The sequence below is a fragment of the Eriocheir sinensis genome, chromosome 57 (assembly GCF_024679095.1).
Source record: "Eriocheir sinensis breed Jianghai 21 chromosome 57, ASM2467909v1, whole genome shotgun sequence".
NCBI lineage: Eukaryota > Metazoa > Arthropoda > Malacostraca > Decapoda > Varunidae > Eriocheir > Eriocheir sinensis.
Window position 1 is genome coordinate 1,809,549 of NC_066565.1, and position 16,824 is coordinate 1,826,372.

At 46.9% G+C, this 16,824-nt stretch overlaps 1 protein-coding gene across 1 annotated transcript in view; it reads left to right on the plus strand.

The window, feature by feature from the left end:
- Positions 1-16,824, plus strand: part of LOC126984332 (basic proline-rich protein-like) — a 106,223-nt gene that overhangs the window by 34,928 nt on the left and 54,471 nt on the right. The window contains exons 3-4 of the mRNA XM_050837943.1: positions 441-596; positions 628-1,191. Of these exons, the coding sequence (XP_050693900.1) occupies positions 441-596; positions 628-1,191 (720 nt within the window). The remainder of the gene's footprint in view (positions 1-440; positions 597-627; positions 1,192-16,824) is intronic.

Below are 16,824 nucleotides of genomic sequence, written 5' to 3' on the forward strand. Positions count from 1 at the left end.
GTGGTGTTGACCGGTAGTGTGGTGGTGATGAATGTCTTGTTGTGATGTGTGTTGGGGTTGAGGTGAGGGGTGATGAAGGTGGTGATGAGTGGTGTTGACCGGTAGTGTGGTGGTGATGAATGTCTTGTGGTGATGAGTGTAGGGGTCTGAGTGTTGTGGTGATGAAGGTGGTGATGAGTGGTGTTGACCGGTAGTGTGGTGGTGATGAATGTCTTGTGGTGATGAGTGTAGGGGTCTGAGTGTTGTGGTGATGAAGGTGGTGATGAGTGGTGTTGACCGGTAGTGTGGTGGTGATGAATGTCTTGTGGTGATGAGTGTAGGGGTCTGAGTGTTGTGGTGATGAAAGTGGTGATGAGTGCTGTTGACCGGTGGTGTTGTGGTGGTGTTGACCGGTGGTGTTGTGGTGGTGTTGACCGGTGGTGTTGTGGTGGTGTTGACAGGTGGTGTGGCAGGCCCGGGGGGGTGGAGGTGAGGAGGTGAGGTCAGCATGGTCACGTGACAGCGCCCCACGCCCGCCAGCATGCAGCCCCGCGCCCGCATTCCCTGGGAGGACTCTCTGGAGGAGCCCTGTTGCCCCTGCCCTGCAGGAGGAGGAGGTTGAGCGAAGGAGGAGACAGTTTCTGAAAGATCGCCCTGTCGCCCCTGCTGCCCCTGCGTGGCGGCGGCGCCCCCCCCGAGGCGCCGCCCCCCGGGGAGCGCAGCAGCAGCCTGAGCAGCGGCCTGGGCAGCGGCAGGAGCAGCGGCAGCGTGTGCAGCGGCGGCGGCGGCGCGGGGGGCGGCATGGGCGGCGTGGCCGGCTGCGGGAAGCGTGACTCCTGCAGCAGCAGCGGCAGCAGCAGCAGCAGCGGCAGCTCCTCGCGGGACTCGGGCGTGGGCGAGCCGGCCTGGCCCCCGCCGCACGCCCCCGCCGAGGGCCTCAGCCGCGCCCGCCCGCACCGCCTGTCGCTGCCGCCGCCCGCCCGCACCGGCCACCACTTCACCATCAGGCGCGTGGCCGAGGCTGAGAGCGTCCCCAGCCCCGCCCCGCCCCTCGCCGCGCCCCACGCCCCGCCCCAGGCCCGTAGGAACAACGACTTCATCGACGCACGGCTCCTCGCTGACCGTCGCCCCGCCCCACACGACCCCGTCCCAGCCCCAGCCCCGCCCCAGCCCCGCGCCCACACCCCCGTCTGGCTCAGGAGGCTGCCCCAGGTTAGTGCCCGCCGCCCACACACGGGGGACGCCCACAGGGGTTCCCCGCCCCCCACTTCACCTGTCATTTTGTCTACCTGTCCCTATCTCATCTGTCCCCTTCATTACCTCCTCCTCCTCTTCTTCTTCTTCTTCTTCTTCTTCTTCTTCTTCTTCTCATTCAATACCTCTTCTTCCCATTCATCTCGCCTCCTCCTCCTCTTCCTTTCCTTCCCAATCATAACCCTTCCCTTCCTCCTCATCTTTCCTCTTCCTTTCAGAACCTCCTCCTCCTCCTTGCTATCTTCCCTTCCTCTCCCCTCTTCCTCCTCTTTCCCCTCCTTCCCCTTCCTCCGTTTACCTCCATTCCTTCTCCCTTTCCTCCTTCCTCCCTTCTTCCTTCTCTCCTCTCTTCTTTTTCCTCCATTCCTGTTCCTTTCCCTCCCTTCCCTTCCCTCCCTTTCCTGCCTCCCTTCCCTCCCTTTCCTGCCTCCCTTCCCTCCCTTCCCTCCCTTCCCTCCCTTTCCTCCCTTTCCTCCACTCTGGTTTTCACCGCAACCGGGCGCTGACCTTACTCTGTCCCCCCTTTCCCTCCCCCCCCCCCTCCTCCTCCTCCTCCTCCTCCTCCTCTCTACGCCCTTCATACCCAAACTGACCTGCCAGCACGCTCTCTCTCTCTCTCTCTCTCTTCTTTCCTCCAATTCCTCTTTTCTCTTCTCCTTTTCCTCCTTTTTTCTTCCTTTTCCTCCCCTCCTTTTCTTCCTCCCTTTTCTCTCTCTCCCTCTCCTCTTTCTTTCCCTTCCCTTCATTTCCCTTCCCTTCCCTTCGCATCCCTTCCCTTCCCTTCGCTTCACTTCCCTTCCCTTCCCTTCCCTTCCCTTCCCTTACCCTCCCTTCCCCTCCCTTCCCTTCCCTTCCCTTTCCTTCCCTTCCCTTTCCTTCCCTTCGCTTCCCTTCCCTTCCTTTCCTTCCCTTCCCTTCCCTTCCCTTCGATTCACTTCCCTTCCTTTCCCTTCCCTTCCCTTCCTTCCCTTCCCTTCCCTTCCCTTTCCTTCCCTTCCCTTCCCTTCCCTTCCCTTCCCTTCCCTTCCCTTTCCTTCCCTTCCCTTTCCTTCCCTTCCCTTCCCTTCCTTTCCTTCCTTCCACCCTCCCCTTCCCTTCCCTTCCCTTTCCTTCGCTTTGCGTCCCGTCGCTTCCCTTCCCTTCCTTTCTTTTCCTTTCCTTCCCTTCCCTTCCCTCCCTTCCCCTCCCTTCCCTTACCTTCCTTCCCTTCCCTTCCCTTCCTTCCTCCTTCCCTTCCTTCCACCTTTCCTTCCTCTCTTCCTTCCTCTCTCTTCCTTCCTCCTTCCCTTCCCTTCTGCTTCCCTTCCCTTCCCTTTCCTTTCCTTCTCTCCTTCCCTTCCCTTTCCTTCTCTCCCTTCCCTTCCCTTCCTTCCCTTCCCTTCCCTTTTCTTCCCTTCCCTTCCCTTCCCTTTCCTTCCCTTCCCTTCCCTTCCCTTCCCTTCCTTTCCTTCCTTCCACCCTCCTCTTCCCTTATCTTCCCCTTCTTCCCTTCCTCCTCCTCCCCTTCCCTTCCCTTCCCTCCATCCTTCCACCGTTTTCTTTCGTCTTGGGTAACTATAGAAAACGAGGGCTTAATGGAGGGACTTAGGTATTCTTCTCCTCCTCCTCCTCCTCCTCCTCCTCCTTCTTCTTCGTCTTCTTCCTCTTCTTCTTTTTATTATTATTATTACATATAGATAATAATTCCTTTTATTAATTAATTTATTTATTATTTATTTTGATTGTTGACCTATTTATTTTGCTCTCTCTCTCTCTCTCTCTCTCTCTCTCTCTCTCTCTCTCTCTCTCTCTCCTTTTTCTTTTTTTTTCGTTTACTCTCCTTCCTTCCTTCTTCCTCCTCCTCCTCCTCCCTTTCTCCTTCTTCTCGCTTATTCTCCTTCCTTCCTTCTTCCCCTTCCTCTCCCTTTCTTCTTCTCTTCTTCGTTTATACATATTTTTTTCCTCTTCCTTTTCCTCCTCTTTCCTCTCTTTTTATATCTTTCTTTTTCTCTTCCCTCTCTCTTTATCTTTCTCCTTCTCTTCCCTCTTTCTCTTTTTTTCCTCCACCTCCTCTTCCCTCTCTCTCTATTTTCCTCCTCCTTCTCTTCCCTCTTTCTATCTTTTTCTTTCTCTTTCTTAATTATCTGGAACTTTCTTTTTCTTGGTATATTTATTTTCTTTTTTTTTATCCTAAGAGAAGAGGGGGGGGGATGTTGGGGGGATTGTGTAGAGGGGAGGAGAGGGTAAAGAAGGGGAGGGAGGGGGGGATTGTGTAGAGGGGAGGAGGGGGTAAAGAAGGGGGGGGAGGGGGGGAGGGGGGGGGGTTGAATGTGCACCTGGTTAATTTGGCAATTCACACACACACACACACACACACACACACACACACACACACACACACACACACACACACACACACACACACACACACACATGACAACCGTTCTCTATAAATACAAAAAAAAAAAAATGTTTATAAATGTTAGATAAAAAAAAATATTTATATGTAGATGTATATTCGTAATAACAACAACAACAACAACAACAACAACAACAACAACAATAACAATGAAAATAACAATAAAAAATAACAAAACAAAAAAATAAAGTTGATATCAATGTAAAACAAGTAGATAAAGAAGGAAGGAAGAGAAAGAGAAAATAGAAGAAGAAAAGAAGGAAAAGAGGAGGAGAGAAAGAAAGAAGGAACGAAGGAAGGAAGGAAAGAAGGAAACATGAAACAAAGGAAGGAAGGAAGGAAGAGGGAAGGATAGGAAGGAAGGAAGGAAGAGAAAGAAAGAAGGAGGAGGAGAAAGAAGGAACAAGAGAAGGAAGGAAAGAAACTAAGGAAGGAGGAAAGGAAAGAAGGATGGAAGGGAAAGAAAGAAAGAAGGAAAGAAGGAGGAGAAAAAAGGAACGAAGGAAGGAAGAAAAGAAGAGGAGGGATAAGAAGGAAGGAAGGGAAAGAAAGAAGGAAAGAAGGAAGGAAGAAAAGCAGAGGAAGGAAGGAAGGAAGGAAAAGAAAGAAAATAAAGAGAAAGAGAGAAAGAAGGAACGAAGGAAGGAAGGAAGGAAGGAAGGAAAGAAGGGGAGGGAAGGATATGAAGGAAGAAAGGAAGGAAGGAAGGGAAAGAAGGAAAGAAGGAAGGAAAGAAGAGGAAGGATAGGAAGAGAAAGAAAGAAAGAATGAAAGGAGGAGGAGAAAGAAGGAAGGAAGGAAAAGAAAGAAAATAAAGAGAAAGAGAGAAAGAAGGAACGAAGGAAGGAAGGAAGGAAAGAAGGGGAGGGAAGGATATGAAGGAAGAAAGGAAGGAAGGAAGGGAAAGAAGGAGGAGAAAAAGAAGGAAAGAAAGAAAGAATGAAAGAAGGAGGAGAAAGAAGGAAGGGAGGAAGGGAAAGAAAGAAAGAAGGAACAAAGAGAAGGAAAGAAAGAAAGGAAAAAAGGACAAGAAGAAAGGAAAGAAGGAGGAGAAAGAAGGAAGGAAGGAGAGGAGAGAAGGAAAGAAAGAAAGAAGGAAAGAAGAGAAAGAAAAGAAACAATAAAGAAGAAAAAAGAAAAAAATGAATAAAGAAAATAAAAGAAAAAACAAGAAAAAAATCAATTAAAGAAAGAAAGAAAGGAAGAGAGAAAAATATGTATAAATGAAGGAAAATGTTGAGAGAGAGAGAGAGAGAGAGAGAGAGAGAGAGAGAGAGATAGAGAGATACTATCGACAAATTGTTTTAGATTTTTTGAAGGAAATCGTCAGAAGGAAATTCTCTCTCTCTCTCTCTCTCTCTGGAGTAAAAATAAGCATGATTCAATTTACTGATGATATTACACCATGTAACTACTTGAGAGAGAGAGAGAGAGAGAGAGAGAGTAGGGAGACATGGTTGAACGGAAGAGAGGGACTGAGAGAGAGAGAGAGGGATGGGGGGGGGGTAGCTGTGGCGCCAGACTTGGAGGCACCAGCTTGTAGCATCTCTCTCTCTCTCTCTCTCTCTCTCTCTCTCTCTCGTTTAGTTTTCCCAGTGTAATTGTATTCTGTGTGTGTGTGTGTATGTGTGTGTGTGTGTATGTGTCTACGTGTGTGTGTGTGTGTGTGTGTGTGTGTGTGTGTGTGTGTGTTACTAATCTCTTTCATTGCCATTATAATTCGTATCCTTGTCTTCCTCTTCTTCTTCTTTTTCTTCTTCTTTTTCTTCTTACTTTTAGGAGGAGGAGGAGGAGGAGGAGGAGGAGGAGGAAGAAAAGAGGAACAGATCTTCTTTGTCTCCTAAAAAAAAAAGTACACACACACACACACACACACACACACACACACACACACTACACATACAAGTGGAGAGGAGGAAGGAAGAGGAGGAGGAGAGGAAGGAGGAGAGGAAGAGAGGAGGAGGAAGAAGAGGAGGAGGAGGAGGAGGAGGAGGGAAGATGAGGGAGGACGTGGAGAAGGAGGAGGGAGGAGGTGGAGGAGGAGGAGAGGAGGAGGACTTGGAGGACGAGGAGGAGTAGGAGAGAGGAGGAGGAGGAACTTCTGGCACTTCTCTGCCTTCTGAGAGAGAGAGAGAGAGAGAGAGAGAGAGAGAGAGAAATGTATAGGAGAAACGGAAGGAGGTAAAAGGGTTTTCTCTCTCTCTCTCTCTCTCTCTCTCTCTCTCTCTCTCTTCAAATAGACTAATGGGGTAGTTTTGAAAGACTCTAATTGTGTGTGTGTGTGTGTGTGTGTGTGTGTGTGTGTGTGTGTGTGTGTGTGTGTGTGTACTTTCTTCTTTTCCTTCCTCTTTTTCTTTTTGTTCTTTTCTTCTTTTTCTTCTTCATCTTCTTCTTCTTCTTCTTGTTACTACTACTACTACTACTACTACTACTACTACTACTACTACTATTACTACTATTACTACCTCAATAATAATAATAATAATAATAATAATAATAACATGTATTTTCGTCCGTCACCTGTTCTGATAACCCATTCTCCATAACACTTCATCTCATATCTCCTTATCTCCTCCTCCTCCTCCTCCTCCTCCTCCTCCTCCTCTTCTTCAGATCTCCTCTTCCTTTTATGTCTTTCTTGTATTTCAATTTGTCATATTTTATTTTTCGTGTTTTTTCTCATTTTCTTCTTTTTCTTCTTCTTCTTCTTCTTTCATATTCTCTTTTTTGTCTTTCTCACATTCTTCTCTCTCTCTCTCTCTCTCTTTTTTGTTCTTTTTTTTCTCTCGGTTTCATTTTATTTTCCTTCTTTAATTTCTTTCCTTCCTTCCTTTCTCTATTCCTTCCTTTTCTCTCCTTTCTTTCTTTAATCTTTTCTTTTTGCCTCGATATTTTCTTTTTTTCTCTTTGCTTCGATTTATTTCTCAATTTTCCTTCCTTCCTTCCTTCCTTCCTTCCTCTATTCCTTCCTTTTGTCTCTTCTCCCCTTCTCTTCCGTTATCTCTCTTCTTTGTCTTTCAATCTTCTCTCCTTCTCTTCTATACCTGGAAGAATTAAAAACAGCGGTGCAGGTGTTCGTGTGTGTGTGTGTGTGTGTGTGTGTGTGTGTGTGTGTGTGTGTGAGTCAATCCTTATTTTGTGTTTTCTTAGTATCAAGGAGCTGTTTTACACACATACCTGAAGCCACTATAAGTTTAGCCGTGTGTGTGTGTGTGTGTGTGTGTGTGTGTGTGTGTGTGTGTGTGTTCGTGCGTTTGTTTTCACTGCAGATGTCCCTTATCCTCGAATCTGTGTGTGTGTGTGTGTGTGTGTGTGTGTTACGTAAACAGTCTTGTAACACACACACACACACACACACACACACACACACACAGGAACCCCCACACACACACACACAGACCCCCTCTCACAACCCCCACACACACACACACACACACACACACACACACACACACACACAGGAACCCCCCCCCCCACACACACACACACACACACAGCCCCCCCCCTCTCACAACCCACTCCCTACACACACACACACACACACACACACACACACACACTAAAGTAACTGTATCATGAAATCCTTTGTTTTGGGGCGTTCGGACACGTGGGGGGCGCCGCTGGACACCCGAACACGAAGCCGAAGCCAAGGTCGGGGACACATCCGAACACAGCCGGCTCAGGGATGCTAGACAATATGGCGTCGAATCGATCCCTTCCACCCTCTTATTTCACCCCACAAACCCCGATCCACCCTCAACCGTAACCCCGTCAACTTCAAAACCCCTGAAAACCACCCCTGTCAACTCTATTTCAACCCAGCCCGTGAGAAAACAGGAAGGGGACATGTGCCGTACGAGATTTTGGGTGCCATGACGAGGGGCCGCGCTGTCTGCCGTAGGAGTTGTATTTATCACTATTATCTACCTTAGTTTGGCCCTCTGGCTGGCACCGTGACGCGACCCGAGCCCAGTGCCACAAGGAACCCGAACGAACCCAACCCGTGGACCCAAGAAACCCCAGGAACAGGACCCAGAGAGCGGCTTTGAGGGGGGATTGAATTGCGTTTATGTAGTTTGGGTTTGAGTGTGGAAGCGAGAAGCAGGGGGCGCCGCTCCCCTCTCTGCTTCTTTCCTCCTTTATCTGCTTCTTCTGTCACCCGGAGACTATGTGACGCCCGCTGAGGAGAGAGAGAGAGAGAGAAGGAGAGAAAAGATAGTGAGGGAGAGAGAGAGTGAGAGAGAGAGAGAGGGAGAGAAAAGAGTGTTAGAACGCACTCACGCACTCACTCACTCACTCACTCAGATCGGTGTCAATAAGTGTTCGTGTGTGCGTGTGTGTGTGTGTTGGTGATAGAACGTCGATTGCGTCACTACCACCACCACCACCACCATCTTCATCACCACACCAGGATGACCACCACGTAACTCCACCACCACCACGTCACCACCACCATCACCACCATCACCACCACCATTACAAGAACCAGAACAACAACAACAACAAAAATGGTGACTTGACACGTGAAATTGGTTGAGAGAGAGAGAAAGGGAGATAGAAAGAAAGAGAGAAAGAGAACACGTGACGAGAGAGAAAACACGTGAAAAGGAAGGAAGGAGAAAGAAAGGAGAAAGAGAGAAAGACGAACACGTGAAATTCGTTAAGAAAGAAAAACAGAAAGAAGAGGAAGAGAAAAACACAAAAGCAAGGTCAGTGAGTGAAAATGGAGGAAGAGAGGAAGGAGAGGAAAAGATAACAGAGAAAGATAAAAAATAAGAGAGAGAGAGAGATAAGGAAAGGGTAAAGAAGAAAAGAAGACAAATAAACCAAGAAAACAATACATATACAGATAAAGGAGAGAGAGAGAGAGAGAGAGAAGACATAAATAAAGAAAACAGAGAAAGAGGAAAATATAAGAAAAGGGAAAAAAGGAAGGAAGGAAGAAAGAAAATCCAATAAACAAGTGAACGAAAGAAATGAGATAAATAAAACAAGAATTAACATATAAAAAGAAAACAGAAAAGGAGGAAAAAGAGGAAAACAAAAGAAAACAAGGTAAAGAAAAAAAAAGATAAAGAAAACAACAAAAAGAGAAAGATAATTAATATGTGATAAAAGAGAAGAGAAAAAAAAGAAGAAAAAACAAAAAAAGAAAAAATAAGTTGAAAAAGAAGAAAAATAAAGAAAAAAAAACCCGGTCAGCTGATATAAAAAAAAGAGAAACAGGCTTAAGTTCAACCCCACCAAGCGTCAACCATACATAACCTACTCTTCCTGGACCTTATCAACCACACCATCAACCTACATCCATGAATTCGTGTGTGCGTGCGTGCGTGCGTGACTTGATATCCCACCAGCAAACATCATGTCGACAGTGACATCAGCAACATCAAATCTACCAACATCTTAAATCAATAACCTGGTGAAAGGGTGTCAACCAAAAATTACCAGTGGATGCGTGTATGTGACAACTTCAAATCCACCAAGATCTACCATTCCTAAAACCGTAGCAACCACAACTACCTAATTCAAGTGTGTACCAATCCAGTAAGGTTTTTAAGCAGGATATACTCTTCTCAAAGTCGTATGAACCTTACTTACCAAATTTAAGTGTCTTCAAGTCCACCAAGGCTGTCAGGCAGGATCTACTCTTCCAAAACTGTGTGAACCTCAAGTACCTAATTAGTGTTCAAATCTACTAAGGTCGTAAATCAAGGTGCCTACTCTTTGTAACTCTCTCATACAGCAAGAACCTTCTGCAAAAAAAACATAAATTCAAGTGTGTTCCAATCCACTAAGTTTGTGAATCATGACCTATCCTTAGTAAAACAGCAAAAGCCTAAACTACCTAACTTGTGTTCGAGTATACCAAAGTCGTAAAACTGGGTGCCAACTCTTTGTGAATCTATCAACCAACAAGAACTTACCAACATCATCTACCTAATTCGTGTGTGTTCATGAAGTTAAAATCCACCAAGTTCGTCAAGCAAGATCTCTTCTCCCTTAAACCGTGTCAACCACTATTATCAACCAATATCTTCAAGCCCGGGTGTGATGTTCTAGTCAACTAATCAGCTAACTTTACCAACTCATTGAAGTGTGTGACAAGTTCCAACCCACAAGTGTTTGACAAGCAGGATCTACTCTGTCTAAAACCGTACCAACCAACACTACCTATGAACTCCTTTAACTAAATATCAAGATATCCATAAATTTGAGTGCAAAGCGATAGTATCCAACCCACAAGAGTTCGACAAGCAGGATCTACTCTGTCTAAATCCGTACCAACCAACACTACGGTACCTAAGAACTCCTTAATATCAAAACATCCATAAATTCGAGTGCAAACCGACAGTATCCAACCCACAAGAGTTCGACAAGCAGGATCTCCTCTTCCTAAAACCGTTCCATCCACCACCATCAACCAACAACCATAAAAGTGTACCAGAATCCTTAAAAATCCACTCAAACCCATAAATATCAACCGAAACAACCACAAACTCGAGTGCTAAGTGACAGTGACCAACCCACCAACTTCGACAAACAGGATCTCCTCTCTCTGAAACCGTATCAAGTGCCCGTTCAATCACCGTCATGGCATCAGGTCGGTACGCTATCGGGCGGTTCTTCGTGACCACCCAAGCCAGCGAGCAGCTCGAGCATGGCGCAAAGGCTGGTCGGGGCAAGCACGGGAGTTCGAAGCGGGTCAAGAAATATGTGATGCCCCTGTCGTACCCGGAGCCAACGATTCAAGAGGAGACTTCACCCAACGATGCCGAGGTGTGTGTGTGTGTGTGTGTGTGTTTGAAGAGGAAGACGTGGGTGAAATAGACCAAGGAAAAAGGAGGAGGAGGAGGTGTGTGTGTGTGTGTGTGTGTGTGTGTGTGTGTGTGTTTGAAGAGGAAGACGTGGGTGAAGAAGACCAAGGAAAAAGGAGGAGGAGGTGTGTGTGTGTGTGTGTGTGTGTGTGTGTGTGTGTGTGTGTGTGTGTGTTTCAAGAGGAAGAAGAGAGATTGAAAAAAACGAAGGAGAAAAGAAGAAAGATGATTAGGAGAAGGAGGAGGAAGAGGAAGAGGAGGAGGAGGAGGAGGAGGAGATGTGTATGGTTGTAAGGAAAGATGTGTATGTATATATATGTGTGTGTGTGTGTGTGTGTGTGTGTGTAGGCAGAAGGAAGAAGAGGAAGAGGAATTTAAAGATGACTAAGGAGGAAGAGGAAGGGAAGGTTAAGGAAGAGGAGGAGGAGGAGGAGGAGGAGGAGGGGTGTGTGTGTGTGTGTGTGTGTGGGCGTAAAATCATGTATGCTTTTGTGTGGGTGTGTGGGTGGGGGGGATTGTGTGCGTGTATATTTCTCTCTCTCTCTCTCTCTCTCTCTGACTCACATCCCTTTAAAATATGTGTCTGTCTGTCTGTCTGTCTGTATGTATGTATGTATGTTTGTTTGTGTGTGTGTGTGTGTGTGTGTGTGTGTGTGTGTGTGTGTGTGTGTGTGTGTGTGTGTGTAACGTTGACTAATTAGGTAACTTGATATAATGAAGGCAAAGGAAAGGCTTATTATTATTATTATTATTATTATTATTATTATTATTATTATTATTATTATTATTTTCTTCTCAATTATTTTTTTATTATTTTTTTATTTGTCTTCGTGATTTTGGGTGTTATTTTCTTGTCTTATGAGAACACACACACACACACACACACACACACACACACACACAGAAAGGTGGACAAAAAATATTTATCGATTCTCACTCGCTAGTTCAAACTCCTCCTCCTCCTCCTCCTCCTCCTCCTCCTCCTCCTCCTCCTCCTCTTCCTCTTCCTCTTCCTCCTCCTCTTCATACAGTTACAATAAAAATAACAATAACAATAATAAAATCATCACCTCTTTCTGCGTCCTCCTCTTCCTCCTTCTTCTTCTTCTTCTTCTTCTTCTTCTTTATTATTATTATTATTATTATTATTATTATTATTATTATTATTATTCTTTCCTTCCCTTCCTCCTCCTCCTTTCTTTTCCTTCCTTCCTTCCTTCCTTCACTTTTCCTTTCCTTCTTCCCTTCCTTCATTTCATTTCCCTTCCTCCCTCCCTTCCTTTCCTTCCCTTCCTTCCTTCCTTCCCCTTCCTTTTCCTTCCTTCCTTCCCTTTCATCCGTATTCATTCCTCCTCCTTCCTTCCCTTCCCTTCCCTTCCCTTCCCTTCCTTCACTTTTCTTCCTTTTCCTTCCCTTCCCTTCCATTTCATTTCCCTCACTCCCCTTCCTTTCCCTTCACTCACCTTCCCTTCCCTTCCCTTCCCTGTCATTTCCCTCACTCCCCTTCCCTTCCCTTCCCTTCCCTTCCCTTCCTTCCCTTCCCTTTCCTTCCCTTCCCTTCCCCATTCCTCCTCCTCATCCTCCACAACAACAACAACAACAACAACAACAACAACAACAACAGCCTTGACACACCTGACTCTTGACACACCTGTATCTAATCTCTCTCTCTCTCTCTCTCTCTCTCTCTCTCTCTCTCTCTCTCTCTCTCAGTAGAAAAAAAAGAGGAGGAGGAAGAGAAGTACTCGTAAGGTTTCGTAAGAGGAGGAGGAGGAGGAGAAGGAGGAAGAGGAACACAAAGGTAAACAAAGGAAGAACAAACAACAGCAGAAGGAGGAGGAGGAGGAGGAGGAGGAAGGAAGGAAGGAAGCAAGGAAGGAAAAAAAGAAGGAAGGAAAAGAGTAATATTAGGAGAAAGTTGAGGAAGAAGAGGAGGAGGAGGAGGAAGAGGAGGAGGAGGAGGAGGAGGTTTTGACATACTGAAATATTTAATGCTCGTTCACGTAATACATGGAAGGAGGTAGAAGAGGAAGGAAGAGGAGGAAGAAGAAGAAGAAGAGGAGGAGGAGGAGGAGGAGGAGGAGAAGATTTATATGCTCGGTGTGTGTCCTGCTGCAAGATCTCCTCCTCCTCCTCCTCCTCCGCCTCCTCCTCCTCCTCCTCCTCCTCCTCCTCCTCCTCTTCTTCTTCCTTTCCTCCTTACCAGCATCTCCTCTCCTTTATCTTCTTATCCTTCTTCATCCTCTTATTCTCCTCCTCCTCCTCCTCCTCGTCCTCCTCCTCCTCCTCCTCCTCCTGATCTAATTTTACTCCTTAATTCTTCTTTTTCTTCTTTTTCTTCCTCCATTTTTCTTCCTTCCTCCCTTCTTTTTTTTCCTCCTCTTCCTCATTTTCCCTCCATGCTATGTTTATTTTCTCTCTCTCTCTCTCTCTCTCTCTCTCTCTCTCTCTCTCTCTCTCTCTCTCTCTCTCTCTCTCTCTCTCTCATGCTAAGAATAAAATCAAGAAAAGAACATGGCAGTATTAGTATTTTCTCTCTCTCTTTCTTTGATCAGAGAGAGAAGAGAGAGAGAGAGAGAGAGAGAGAGAGAGAGAGAGGAGAAGGAAGGAAAGAGAAAAGGAAGGAAGGAAGAGGAAGGAAGGAAAGGAAGGGAAGTGAAGGAAAAGGAAAGGAAAGGAAGGGAAGGGAAGGAAAAGGAAGGGAAGGGAAGGGATGGGAAAGGAAGGGAAGGGAAAGGAAGATAAGGAAAGGGAATAAGAATGAGGAGGAAAAAGAAAAGAAGGAAATAGCAAGTGAAGGAGAAGAAAGAGGAGGAGGAGGAGGAGGAGGAAGAAAAAAAAAGGAGATGGATTGAAGAGAAAAGAAGAGGAGGAGAAGGGGAAAGAGGAAGGAAGGAGGAAGAAGAGCATTGTTTGGAGGGGAGAGAGAAGGAGGAGGGGAGGAATATAAAACAGGAGGAGGAGGAGGGGAGGAGGAGGGAAGGAAGAGAAGGGAAGAGAGGGGAAGGGAAGGAAGGGAAGGGAAGGGAAGGGAAGGTAAAGTGAAGGAAGGGAAGGGAAAGGAAGGGAAGGGAAAGGGAAGGAAGGGAAGGGAAGGCAAGGGAAGGGAAGGGAAAGGGAAGGAAGGGAAGGGAAGGGAAGGCAAGGGAAGGGAAGGGAAAGGGAAGGAAGGGAAGGGAAGGGAAGGCAAGGGAAGGGAAGGGAAAGGGAAGGAAGGGAAGGGAAAGGAAGGGAAGGGAAGGGAAGGGAAGGGAAGGAAAGGGAAGAGAAAGGAAGGGAAGGGAAAGAAAAAAATAACATCAGAAGAGAAAAAAAATAATAAAGAGGAGAAGGAAGAAGGGGAGGAGAGAAAGATGAGAAGGAAGACGAGGAGGAGGAGGAGGAGGAGGAGGAGGAGGAGGAAAAAAAACAGCATGAGTGAACAAGAAGTGGAGGAAGAAAGCTTATAAATAGTGTGGAAAGAGGAGGAGGAGGAGGAGGAGGAGGAGGAGGAGGAAGGAAGGGAGTAGGAGGAGGAGGAGGAGAAAAAAGAAGAATACGAAGAAAAAGGAGATGGCTATTTTGAAATGAGAGAAGGAGGAAGAGGAGGAGGAGGAGGAGGAGGAAGACGAGGAAGTATAGGAGTAGGAGGAGGAGGAGGAGGAGGAGGAAGGAAACATGGAATGAGGAGGCAACATAAAAAAGCCTACGAATTGGGAAGAGGAAGAGAGGAGAGGGAGGAGGAGGAGGAAGAAGAGAAGGAAGGAGGAAGGAAGGAAGAAAACATGGAATGACAGGCAACATAAAGAACAGTATAAGAAGAAAGAGGAGAGATGAAGGGAAGGAAAAGAAGGAAAGAAAGAAAGAGGAAGAGGAAGAGGGGAAGGAAAAGAAAGGAAGAGGAGGAGGAGGAAGAGGGTGGCTTTCAAGAGGAGAAGAGGGGATTAGCTTTTAATTGGAGGGGAAGAAGGGGAGGAAAGAGGAGAGAGAGAGGAGGAAAGAGGGAGAGGAAGAAAGAAGGAGAGAAAGAGAGAATGAGGAAGAGAGAAAGGAGGAATTACCCGAGAGAGAGAGAGAGAGAGAGAGAGAGAGAGAGAGAGAATGGAGATAGATCAAGGTCTCTCTCTCTCTCTCTCTCTCTCTCTCTCTCTCTCTCTCTCTCTCTCCTAAATGCTCAGGAATGCTACAGATTTGTGTGTGTGTGTGTGTGTGTGTGTGTGTGTGTGTGTGTGTGTGTGTGTGTGTGTGTGTGTGTGTGTGTGTGTGTGTACCATCATCTTAATTAACTTTGGTATGTGTTAATTTGCTCTCACCTCGCGTGTGTGTGTGTGTGTGTGTGTGTGTGTGTGTGTGTGTGTGTGTGTGTGTGTGTTTAAAGTCATTTAATTTACTTACATGTCATGCCTGTGTGTGTGTCTGTCTGTCTGCCTGTATGTATGTATGTATGTGTGTGTGTGTGTGTGTGTGTGTGTGTGTGTGTGTGTGTGTGTGTGTGTGTGTCCACGTGCAATGACGTCATCAACTCTTACAATCTTTAACCTTGCTAAAGAGGGTCAGGAGGAGGAGGAGGAGGAGGAGGGAGGGTAAAGGGAGGAGAGGTGTAATTGAGATGGGGCAGGGTCTCTCTCTCTCTCTCTCTCTCTCTCTCTCTCTCTCTCTCTCTCTCTCTCTCTCTCTCTCTCTCTCTCTCAAAAAAAATCTTGGTTTATAAGGAAATTCAGGTTATTTTCTATAATTACATCGATTACTGTTCCTATTTTGGCACACACACACACACACACACACACACACACACACACACACACACACACACACACACACACACACACACACACACACACACACACACACAGACACAAGGGGTACATTATGGTTACACACACACGAATACAAAACACATTCCTACACACACACACACACACACACACACACACACACACACACACACACACACACACACACACACACACACACAGGCCCTTTTATTTCCTCTTATTATATTTTTTTGCAGTTTTCTAATCTTTCTTTTTTCTTTCATTATTTCTTCATTTCTATCTTCATTTCTATCTTCATTTCTATCTAATCTATTCTCTTCACTTTCCTTCTTTGCCTTTCCTTCTCTTTCTTTCTTTCTTTCTTTTTACCTCATTTTATATTTCTTTCTTCCTCTGTAATCTATTCTCTTTACTTTCCTTCTCTTTCTCTCTTTCTTTCTTTGATTCATATTCATTGATTTTCTCCTCTGTCCTTCATTCCTGTTTTCGTAAGCATGATTCACGCACTTCAGCGGCACGATAATGGCCTCCCTTGCACGGGACGGGATCGACTCACACGGGTTGCCGGCAGTGCGATCTTGTCCTTCAACCTGGAAATACCTCAACTGGGTCAACCATATTTAATCACCCTGGAAATACCACACCTGTGCCAACCATATTTAATCACCCTGGAAATACCTCACCTGTGCCAACCATATTTGATCACCCTGGAAATACCTCACCTGTGCCAACCATATTTAATCACCCTGGAAATACCGCAACTGTGCTAAGCATATTTAATCACCCTGGAAATGCCGCAACTGGACCAACCAACGGAGAGGCGGTGGCTGAATGGATAGCGTGACGACGCCGCGTTCAGGACGACGCGAGTTCAATCCCCGCCCGGTGCCACCAAGCTGGGATTTTTCAGCCGCCGCCGAGTGGCTTAAAACTACCCACATGCTGTCCAGAAGACCACCTATCAACCCGGACTCTTGATCCTAGGATTAAAGATGAGTTCCGGGAGGGCAGCATGAGCCAATGCAAGATGGCGCCACTATAAACACTCGCCTGCTCCAGAACGGGCTGGGCCGACCATCAGGACCCACCGGGAAGAAGCCTTGGGCCGACCATCAGGCCCCACCGGGAAGAAGCCTTGGGCCGACCATCAGGCCCCACCGGGAAGAAGCCTTGGGCCGACCATCAGGCCCCACTGGGAAGAAGCCTTGGGCCGACCATCAGGCCCCACCGGGAAGAAGCCTTGGGCCGACCATCAGGCCCCACCGGGAAGAAGCCTTGGGCCGACCATCAGGACCCACCGGGAAGAAGCCTTGGGCCGACCATCAGGCCCCACCGGGAAGAAGCCTTGGGCCGACCATCAGGCCCCACCGGGAAGAAGCGTTGGGCCGACCATCAGGATCCACTGGAAGAAGCCTTGGGCCGACCATCAGGATCCACTGGAAGAAGCCTTGGGCCGACCATCAGGATCCACCGGGAAGAAGCCTTGGGCCGACCATCAGGATCCACCGGGAAGAAGCCTTGGGCCGACCATCAGGATCCACCGGGAAGAAGCCTTGGGCCGACCATCAGGATCCACCGGGAAGAAGCCTTGGGCCGACCATCAGGTCCCACCGGGAAGAAA